Genomic DNA, 11,101 nt, shown 5'->3' on the forward strand with positions numbered 1-11,101 from the left:
TGGCTAATAGAAGGAAATGCATCTTTCACTATGTTGTGTAGGAGTTTCTCAGAGGCATGTCAGAAAATTAACAAGGAATAAATTGAGAAAAGGAACTGTTAAATAATCTTTTCCTCTTCCATTTCAACAGCACCCACTCTTGCTTGTTTTACTTATAGCACTTGATTTTTGAAACAATGATGTCTAACAGCCTAGCTTATTTTTCACTGTAGTAGTGTGAGTTGCTTTTTTAAAAAGGGAATGAAAATAAAACAGATAGTTTCAGATCTGATATTCTGAGTGGCATAGAATTTGAATCCCAAATACTTGTGAAGACTGCTCAAATCGTAATTAAAAAATGATTTTTTTTTTTTGTGTGTGTGTGAAAGAGGTCAGAGATAAAAATAGAAATAACTTTGCTAATTATGTATTCTGCAAAACCTGGGTTGGGAGATTCCATCAATAAATCTTTAAAATGTGAAACACAGAGTCAGACAAGCAAAAATAAAGGTACAGTCAGGAAAACTGCATGAAAAGATGAAGTAATCTGATGCTTCAAAATTTATATTAAGGTTTCTTGCTTAAAATTCAAGGGTAGGATTTTTAAAGCCTGCAGAAATATTCCATTGATTACAGTGGGATCAGAATTAGGCAGGAACTGGTCACCTCAAGAACACTAGCTTCAAATCATTTAATCTTCTAAGATATAGTTTCCAATGCCCACTGAATGTTTGTGCCTTCTCTTAAGTACTGTCTGGATTATAAGGTTATGTCTGGGTTATGACATCTCAACAATACATACATTGTTGAGATATTATGATATTGCTGCATATAACTGCTCATTGTGGGTTAACATATATTTTGAGTTAAAGAATTATAATACTTCTCAAATTTACCCAGGAGGGTAAATGGGTATCAGGGAGCAAAGCAAGGATGTGTCTGAGGTTTCTGTTTTGTTAAAGATATTTTTCATCTGCAAAGCAATCTACATGATGAAAACATGAGTGAATTCTGAAATAAAAAAAAATTGAGAATTAAGTCTCAGAAAATATTCAAAGCTGAATTTTGGTTAGTTTATCTTTAGTCTTTGTCTTCTTCAAACTTTTGATTTGAGCTCTGCTTCCTTTGAGGATTGAAATCTGACTTTTCTTTTCAGAAGAATAATCCCGTCTCTGACTAGCACTTTAGGAGGATCTTGCAAATGGCAGGCTGACCCAATTTTTTGTAATAGGGCTGGAAGATCATTTGACTACTTCTCTAACTACAAGACCTGGAAAATATTTGATCTAAATATCCCTGGAGAACTGCTTAATGTGTTGCCTTCTTCTATTATAGAGGTTTAGGGTGCATTTTATTTCCAACAGCTGTAAAGCTTATTGCTAAATTGGAATTTACTAATACAAAGAGGGTTCCCATAATATTTTCAGTATTAGAAGACCTTTAACATGCTTTGTAACTACACTGAGATACAGCTCTGATACAGCTAACTATTTTATTCAGTTATATACAGACAACATGAAAAACTGCAGTATGAGCAAATTGTTATTGCATTTTACTGTAGATATGGCAATGCTGTGATTCTCCTGTCAGTGGGATTATTCATGTTAACAATAAGAGTATCAATAAATGTTTTCAAGATTTTACATTTTTTAATTGTTTGGTGAGTATGTGACAGCGATATACAGATTTATACCAGTAAAAGTATCTCTCTTCTCTATAGGATTTGAGTAATAGCATGTCTGGAAGCACACAGAGAAATAATCTGAGAAACTCCTCGTACGTATCATTAGCATATTAAGATATTCATCACATGCTTTTAGAAAGAGACTTCTGTACTTTCTGCTGTACTTTCTGCAACTTTCCACTTCAGTTCTGTAATATACTTAGAATGGGAAATTGAGGTCAAATGAGGAGTTAAGACAATTTAGTCTGTTTTGGTTTCTTTAAATGAAGGCGTATTGATGGAAGTAAAATAGATCCATTCAAAGGAAAGGTATAATTTTAGGTGGAATGGACACTCCTTTTTATTCTAACAATATCAAATTTTCTAATTCAATCACTAAGATTACCATAGTGTCTTTAACTATACTATCTAGTAAGCATGAGTTGCATATGATTTTGCTGTGCAAATTGCATATTTCCATTATTAGTAATTAAAATCCTAGCAGCTCGTGAAACATTCTCTCATTCTGTGATTAATCTCTTTTGTACTGAGTTTACATATTTACAAAATATTTACTTAGTTTTTATAATCAGTTTTCAATAGTTATTAAGCTTTTATTATATGTATTGAAATTATACTGTTTTCAAATGTGTTTTCAATGTTGCTTTTTTATTTTTATTTTTTACAGCTTGATTGATCATTAGCTTAATATTGGGGGTAATTTATTTCATCCAGTACTGTCTCTCTGTTCCTTCTTTCTTATTTTCATCAATTTCTTGTATGTTTCCCTTACTGAGTAATGCTGTTGATGTAATAAATAAAATGTACTAGAAAACTGTCACATCCCATGTGATTTCACCATGGGAGGAGGGAGAAAGATACTGTGTTTTTTACCCATCCTGTTTTTTTTTTTTTAATCCAGTAGCCAAACTACATACTTACTAGCAGGATTTACAGGCTTTTGGGTAGCTTGATTCTGTAAGTCTGAGTCTGTTGAGTGAGTCTGTTGTCTTCAGTGGTATGTTAGGTGAATCATATCCAGTGTCTTCTCAAACAAAGGTACCTTTAATGTTAACGTTAACGTTTGCAGCCTTGTTAATCCAAAAGACCAACTGTTTAAAAAGTCACCTTTTATGCAAGCAATGGCATGTGTAGCTCTGAATACATCTCAGCATTGATTCACATGGTTTGAAAAATGAACAATTGTGTACGTGATTGAAGGTCTTTAGCTGATATTGTTACTGCATTGTAAATGACATGAACAGCAGTGCAGAACTGCAAAAGGAGTTCAACATACAGCAGAGAAAGGAACGTGCAGAAAAACGTGGCTGTTCTTTGGTAACTGAAATTTATTTGCTAATTGTTGCAATGAACAAAATTTCACTGCAGGTTATTTTGTTTTATGATTGCTTATCAAAATTTAGTTTTGCCTTCATATAGATTATACCTCTTTGATATATGATAAACTATATATAGTTTAATTACAGGAATTTTGGAGTAAAATATCAAATGTTTGTTTTTAAACAGGTTGAGAGCTTCAGAAGGACCTGACAGTAAGTTTTTGGTTGCTTGCCACACCCTCTCTGCAAATTCCACTTTGACAATTCAGAAGTACATAATCCAAAAGAAAATTAATTTACTATAGTTGGATAGTTAAAAGAAATGTTATATTTGTTTCATACATTGGTTATAAAATCTTATTTTGAAACGTAAGATTTATTTTTATTTATTTATTTATTTATTATTATTCTTTTTTTTGTGAGGACATGTTTTCCTCATGGTAGCTGTAAAATCTTGAAAGAAAAATATCTATTTTTACTCAAGTCTGTCCTGCAATGATGTCCTTTTCAGGAGAAATAAACTTTAAAAAAAATTAATCACTGGCAGTGTGAGAGAAGCCTGAGTTAAAGCTGTGTCTATGCCTGAGGATAGATTATGGTATACAATTTCTAATGTATGCTTGATTTTTTGAATTCCAGTTTGGTGTAGTTCCTCTACAACAAGTTGGTGAAGCAGGTGAAGCACTGAACTTATTATGAAATAGCCAATAAAGAAATTCAAGTTCATAATGAGGAGTGACTCTGTTCCAAAGCAGCTAGTTCACTTCACTTGTATTTATTGCCTATTAGTCTGTCTTCGGACAGATTTAGCTATAACAGGTTGAACAGTGGAACGTTTATCTCTTGTTTGAAGCTAGCTGTGATGCAGAAGCACATCACTCTTAGGCTTGTCTCCCCTGTATGTGTGGTCTCTCTGGGTCAGGCTGTGCACAAACGGTGGCACTGCTGCAGGTGTGGGATGTCGTTGGGCTGTTCTCCAGAGTGCACCCTTGGTTTGATTAAAACATGATTTTCCCATCCTCAAAAGGAATAAGTTGGCCCCCAGTCTACTTCTCATGCTTCTCATCTGACAAGGCAGAAAATGTGATAAAACTACTTGGGTCCTTCAGGAAAGAGAGCAAAAGGGACCTCTAATCACCAAGAGCACTGGTTGGAAATGCTGATCATTCCCCCAGGATCTGTTTGTGTTTTTCATATAAGATCTCTTCCACTGGGGAAGGAAACCTAGCAAATAAAGTAGACCAACAAGAAGAGTGTAATTTTCAAATGGTTTGATGAAGATTCAGTTCCAATTATCTCATTTTTCAGAATTATATTAAATATATAAATATAAAATATTATAGCATTCTTTTTTTTTTTTTTTCCAACCTGGCATTTCAAAAGATTTCTTTCCAATATAATAAAGTAATTTAATCTGATCAATGGAAACATGCCTATTAATCTTGGTTTTATTAAAAAGAATTTTTATAAAACAAAGATTTTTGGACCAAATCTGATCTGGCTGTGCCTGCTATGTATGTAACCACAGAAATTGTTTGTCTGTTTATAATTTAACAGCATTTTAGATGTCATGGGTTAATGAATCAGTATTATTGTAACTTTGTTGTAATAGTACAGTTAATGGAATGCTTAATGACTAAGGATGGACTTGGTAAAATCATGCCTTTGGGAGACTGTGAAGCATGATGGACAGTAAAATGCTTTTAATATCCCAGAGGTGTAATTGGCTCAGAGAAGCTACATGTCCTTGAGGTTAATATTGCTGGTTTCCCACCATTTCCCTGAATAAATAAGTCATCTGGCTGTATTGCACCGACTGAAATCTGCTGATATACTGTACATTATAACACAGTTAAAGCCTATTAGTAATTCTCCTCTTCAGAATGCTCAGACAGTAATTCTGATTAATTTGTTTCATGGCAAACCCTGGGATGGAAGGAATTCAAAAACCATGCATTTATCTCTGCTATAATAATTAACATAATGATCCTTTAAACATTATTTCAGATATCTTTGCCTGCTTGAAAACGTCTCAAGATCTGCACCACCATTACTCAGGTAAGCAGGAGGCACCAGTATGATAGCTGAGTAGTTTAACAAATTTAAAAGAACATTAGTTCTTCCCTTGTCATTCTCTGTGATTTTCACTTTGAAGAGTTGCACAACTGCCCACTGCTAAGAAGGTGGTGTATTAATTCAGGCCTAATACTGCAGTGAGGAAATTATGAATTATTTTCTTGCTAATTGCTCCATTCCAGGTATTTGTGGCAAATACAGAGCAGAATATAGATAATTGCTTTCAAAATATCAGAGGAAACAATGAACAGAGCTCTGATTCCCAGGGGGGCCAGTAGAGGCACTCATTTGTTTATAGCTGTCATTTCCCCTCACACCTCCCACATCCTCTTTTGTACTTTCTGGAGTTGGTTTCTTCAGTTAATTGGTCCTGTACTACTTAATCTGTGTTTATATACCTATGAACTCATGGAAATTTGGCAGGGAATAAATCATTTGGATGCTAATTGCCCACAATCCTGTCTTTTCCTAAACTGAATATGCAGAGATTTTCCCACAAGCTTGGGTTTCATATATATTTTTTTTTTTTCCCAGAGGAGAGCTGTGCACAGCATACCAGTAGATGTCTCTATTGCCTGCATGGCTTCGTCTCCTTTCAAAGGAAGCATAGGGTAAACCAGAAGCATTAGCAGCCTCATGACGTTCAAAAAGCTATGTCGTTTTCAATGGGAATAACACCTCTTGGTTTGTAATCAGTGTACAGGAGTAATTTCTCTGACATGGTGGCATTGTTGCAATGATTAATTTGTTTCTTGTCAGGCATGTTATTTGAGACTGGGAGGACTTTTTAGTGCAGGTGACAATCTAATTTACATTAAAAGCTGACAAAGATCTCTAGATGTTTCCAGTATAGGTGTTCTTATATCAGAAAGATCAGAATAGAATGTAGTCAACAGAACCCACACTTTAATACTAAAAATCTGTGCCATATACTGCTTATACTTTATTTTTGCTATCATGTTTTGCAGACAACTACAGTTCTGCCTCTCTGCACACCCAAAAGAGCTTGAGTTTTGCCTCAAATTTAGCAGCTGGTGCAAGTTGCTTTCACATTGCTTCCCAAGGCTCTGCAGTGAGCACTGAAAGGGTCTGACAGACAGCACAGCTCTGGCAGCTCCCCTGTTCACATCCTTTTCCCTGCTATGCAGTAATTTAGTGACTGTGTCACTTTAGTGATGCATCAAGGCAGGACCTTGATTTTCAGTCTATGCATCAAAAACTGTTCAGGTATATTAATCAATGCCTATCATATTTCGAATATGTAAACAGAGTCTGAGATAGAGGTCTCTCAGTTGAGCACCCTAATTCAAGGGTTGGCATGTCAGGGGTCCCCTTTGCTCTCTCCATCTGGGCTAATTAATCTCTAATTTCTGCTTGGAGATTTTTATCAAAAAGGGCGAGCTCTGGAAGCTTGTATATAAGCTCTGGAAGTCAGCCAGGCTTACAAACTTTTTGGTTGCTGTTCAAAGAAACACAGCTAAGGTAGTATATGGGTTTCCTCCTTGTTCTAGTCTTAATCTCTTTGAGGTTTACTCCTCACCTCTCTCCCACTTTGCAATAACTGAGTCATTGTGAAGGCAAATCCATAAATATTTAGTTGGCACTCTGAGTTTTGAAGGTGTTTGACTGAGAAATAAGCTCCCTGTTAAGAAGGTATAATAATGTTAATTAGGTTGTTTGGCGTGGAGCCCAGATGAAGAAGCTATACTCTGCGTAGGGCAAGCCTGGATTTCCCTGCAAAGTCTTGCTAAAACCCGAGGCACTTCAGAGCCTGACAGAGACAGATAGTGAGGGCAGCTGAGGCCAATGCATCTCAGTGGCACAGTTCAAATGTCACTGCATTGGAGCCAGCAGGAAGAGAAAGCAGAAGCAGCCCTTGGTGAAAGGAGGATGAAGACCAGAAGCAGTCCTTCTAGCTAGGGTGCAAAGTGCTTGTTCCACAGCCTGTTTTCTTGGAAGACAGGAACTAATGGACAGGGAAAAGAGTGGTAGCTGATGCTTGTGAGATACCATGGGCATGCAAAGGAGAGTTGCTGGCTAGGTAGAACTTCTCAAATAGCAATCAGAAGATCTGACAGAGAACCACACTGTAGCTTGCTTGGCTTTGTACGCTACAGTAGAGCACTGTCAGATATTTTTGAAAGTCAGTCAGCTTGTTTATTCAGTATGGCAATGAAATCTGTCTTGTTTGCAGCTGTTGAAAGAAACAACTTAATGAGACTTGCTCAGACCATTCCATTTACACCAGTCCAGCTCTTTGGTGAGTACTGACCTCCTTATGTTTTTTTTTTTTCTTGGTTGGTTGTTTTTTTTTTTCTTTGTAAATAGTCCATGCATTATTTTTTAAAGATTGCGTTTGAGACATTTTCTTGAATTAATTTCAGTAATTCTTCTTTTCTAAAGAAATGAACCAGGATAGAATTATATTCATGCAGTATTTTAGGAAATTCTCATGGTTATCTGGTCCAGCTCCCTGAGAGGCCAATTCATATCAGGTTGCTGAGGACCTGTCCAGTTGTGTTTTGAATATATCTATAAACAGAGTTTCCACAGCCTCTCTGGACAACCTGTTTCAGTGTTTGACTGCTTCACTGTAAACTCTTTTTCTTTTTCATTGGAGTTTCCCTTGCTGCAGCTTGTATCTGTTAGCATTCATGTGATTACTGTGGACCTCATAGAGGAGTCTAACTCCATCTTCTCTGTAACCTCTCATTAGGTAGTTGAAGACAGCAATAAAATTTCCCTAAGATTTATATATGCATTCTCTCTCTCTCAGATATATGTGTAGGGTATCTTGTCAGGAATAAAACCATGTATTTGTTGAAAGGGCAGAAGACTTGTAGTGTTCCAAGTAAAAAAGAACTGTGGTATAACAGAAGAGTGGTAGAGAGTAATATATAAGATCATTTGGAAGAGTTTTGAAATTAGTGTGCTGTATTGGTTTACAGCAGCAGAAGCTCTGTCTCTAGACATTTGAGATCTAGGTGCATTTTCTTCAATGGGTAGAATATTTTGTCTCACAGCAACTAATTGCTGATACTTGCTGCATCGTAGGATTTCTTGGGACCAGATTGCTGCAGATAATTAATATAGCTATGAGCATATTGAACATTCTAATCTTTCAAGCTCCCAGGAGATACCTTTCTAGGTATTAAATTGTCAAAAGATAATAAAATGAAGAATTAATATAAGATTAAGAAATGTGCCCAGTTATAGTACCTTTATTCAAGTGACTTACTTTTATGTAAAACATTGACTTTTCCATTGCTTTATTTTAAATTAAAATGTTTGCAAAGTATATCATTCATACCAATTCTGTGGTAACTGGTGAAGGTAGGCTCAGGGGCAGGAATGAAATACATTAATTTATCTCTGAATTCAGTTTGCCCTCCCTTATGCTATTGTTTGCTATTTGCAGATGCAGTTACCTCATCCCACTTGCTAATAAAGACCTGTTTCTCCTGAATTCACATTGCAAGTAATGTGAGTTGCAAGAAGAAAAGCCAAGCTTAAAAAAAAAATCTGTTAGTTTACGACTGACAGAAATGTCTCTTGCTTGCACTGCTAGAGAGGAATGCTATTACAGCTATATAGGATAACAGCATGACTGAGTTAAAATTCACCAGATTTATTCTGCTTTCAGAAAAACATTATTATCAGGAGCAAAACTGAAATCTTTTCAGTACAAATAACATTGGAATCTATAGGAAAAAAAAATAAATCTTAATTTACAATGCCAAAGATGTAAATGTCTTGTTAATTTGCTTTTGCTTGTTTTTCTAGGATTCCTTTCTCCAAGGAAAGATCGTGCCCTTTTCAGTCTAATTTTCCTGGCTTATCATGGCCAATTCATTACTTCTGAACAACTTGGCTGTCTGCCTCAAAAAGCGGCAATCTCTAGCCCTTTAATTTTGCAGTCAATAACTATTACGAGCTGTGTGTGTCTGTTTGCCTTGTCTATTTGTTTGTTTTGTTAAGCACAGTTACAAGGAAAATACTGTGAGTGGTGCCTGGGTCTTGATTAACTTAAAACAGATCTTACTAAAAATCCCCCTTCCACACAAGTGCAGAAACAGAGGGAGCCATGCTCAGGATAGTTAATTCACTGGAGATAAAATGATAAACCTTTTTAAATATATATTTTTAAATCTATTTTTTAAACCATTTTAAGTACTTTAAAATTGTGGCAAAAGAGATTGTTTTATGTAGACCAGAATGTTGCTGAGCTTTGTTTGTGTAAAAGGTCTTAAATTGCATAAGGTCTTAAATTCATGTCTGTCCAGAGGCTTAATACAGCTCTTTGGGCCACTCATGTTTTCACAGAGGATCTGTGAAAATAGGTAGTATAAATTTAGGCAGGGAAAACTTTCACAGAAATGAATAGTGTGGTTTACAGAGTTATTTTAAGATACTGAATCAAAATGCAGTTCTCTCCTGTTTCTGCAATGTGTGACTTTTACTGACAAAACTTCCTTTCGTTTAAGCTGGAGAGGAAGTGACTGTCTATCGACTAGAAGAGAGTTCACCTATGAACCTTGATAAAAGCATGTCTTCCTGGTCCCAGCGTGGTATGGCTGCAATGATCCAAGTCTTGTCACGGGAGGAGATGGATGGGGGTCTACGGAGGGCCATGAAGGTCGTTTGTACTTGGTCTGAGAATGATGTATTAAAATTGGGACAAGTATTTATTGTGAAGTCTTTTCTGCCAGAGGTGGTTCAGACTTGGCAAAAGATCTTTCATGATGGCACAGTGTTACATCTCTGCCTGAGGGTGAGTACAGACCTGAAGGGACACTGACTAGTGTAGTTTGACATGCCTTAAATGTTACACTGCTTATATATGAATGTCTTCAGCATGGGTGATGTGTGGTTTGATGTTACCTTCCGGAAAGGAAAAAGGTTTTGAGGAAGATATATCCCCCATTTGTAAATGGTATACAATTGGCTGGTTTTTGTTTGTTTCTTTTTGTCAAATTCATGCTACCTTTCTTCATGATACCAAATGAAAGTGATGCTTATAACATGCTTTTCTTCAGGAGATCCAACAGCAAAGGGCTGCCCAAAAGTTAATTTATACCTTCAATCAAGTGAAGCCTCATACCATTCCCTATACTCCAAGGTAACTTCACTGTCTTGAAGGTTTCGGTGGCAAAGGTTTCTCTTCTCAGCTATGTCCTGGGTCTCATGTAGACTCGTTTTCCATAGTGAGTTGAAATAGCAACTGCTTAAGACAGTTGAGTGATAGTTTAATTAAAATACATAGGTATGTAGATATGTAAAGATAAATCAGGGTGGAAGACAACAGTAATGGTAGTGGCTTAAACAAGAGGGTGTTAGTGAAAAAAATTTTCAAGAGACTTAAAAAATTTTGGATTTGTTGACTGTTTCCTGAAATCTGTTTTCTGGTGCATGTTTTTTTTTTATTTATTTATTTATTTATTTATTTTTAATATTTTTTAATAAGACACATTATGTGATGGATAGTATTTGAATGTGTGCCAAAGGGAAAGGAAGGTAAATGAGGTAGTGGGATGGGTGAACTGTATGTTTTAGAGGGTTGATGTTAGTGAAGCAGTAGGTCTTTAAAGTATATTTCAATCATGTGTATTCACATATTCAAATGAGAGAAATGCCCATATCTTTAGTAATACTTGAATAACATTAAAGCTTTTTATTAGTAACTGATTGAAATACACATTTTTGAGAAGCAAGCAATTACCCTGCACTCAGTCTGTTCTTAAAGCATTGCATATATCACAGTGTCTTGAGAGCCTCCATGTACAACTGTATTCGTTTGGTAAAACAGATCACAATTTGGGAGTACTTGCTTTGTAAGTACTTATTGTAACTTTTTGCATAAAATTTTACTGTTTCCTTTACATGCTATCTTATGAGCATGACAAGAAACGTCAGGTCTTCAGCTCATAAAAGACCTGAAAATTCAGCAAAGCGGAATAGCTTTCTGCACTAGAAGAGCTTTGTTACATTTTTAGGGTAGATAAGCAGATCTGATGTAGAAAGTGCTGAGACATTATTTCTAACC

The 11,101-nt window shown here is 35.8% G+C and overlaps 2 protein-coding genes across 8 annotated transcripts in view; both read left to right on the plus strand.

Annotated features, from left to right (window-relative positions):
• LOC308185579 (transient receptor potential cation channel subfamily M member 6-like) overlaps positions 1-10,181 on the plus strand; it is a gene marked incomplete at its 3' end in the record, with an annotated part of 83,698 nt that extends 73,517 nt beyond the window's left edge. For all 7 annotated transcript variants that reach the window (XM_080573916.1, XM_080573915.1, XM_080573911.1 and 4 more), the window contains 6 exons: positions 1,700-1,755; positions 3,170-3,195; positions 4,990-5,040; positions 7,253-7,318; positions 9,543-9,829; positions 10,095-10,181. In XM_080573916.1, the coding sequence (XP_080430042.1) occupies positions 1,700-1,755; positions 3,170-3,195; positions 4,990-5,040; positions 7,253-7,318; positions 9,543-9,829; positions 10,095-10,181 (573 nt within the window). The remainder of the gene's footprint in view (positions 1-1,699; positions 1,756-3,169; positions 3,196-4,989; positions 5,041-7,252; positions 7,319-9,542; positions 9,830-10,094) is intronic.
• The window catches only part of LOC308185582 (transient receptor potential cation channel subfamily M member 6-like), a 14,405-nt gene continuing 13,398 nt past the window's right edge, over positions 10,095-11,101 (plus strand). The window contains exon 1 of the mRNA XM_080573921.1: positions 10,095-10,296. The gene's annotated coding sequence lies outside the window, so the exon portion shown is untranslated. The remainder of the gene's footprint in view (positions 10,297-11,101) is intronic.

This window comes from Anser brachyrhynchus (assembly GCF_964034855.1).
Source record: "Anser brachyrhynchus genome assembly, chromosome: Z".
In the NCBI taxonomy this organism is placed as follows: domain Eukaryota; kingdom Metazoa; phylum Chordata; class Aves; order Anseriformes; family Anatidae; genus Anser; species Anser brachyrhynchus.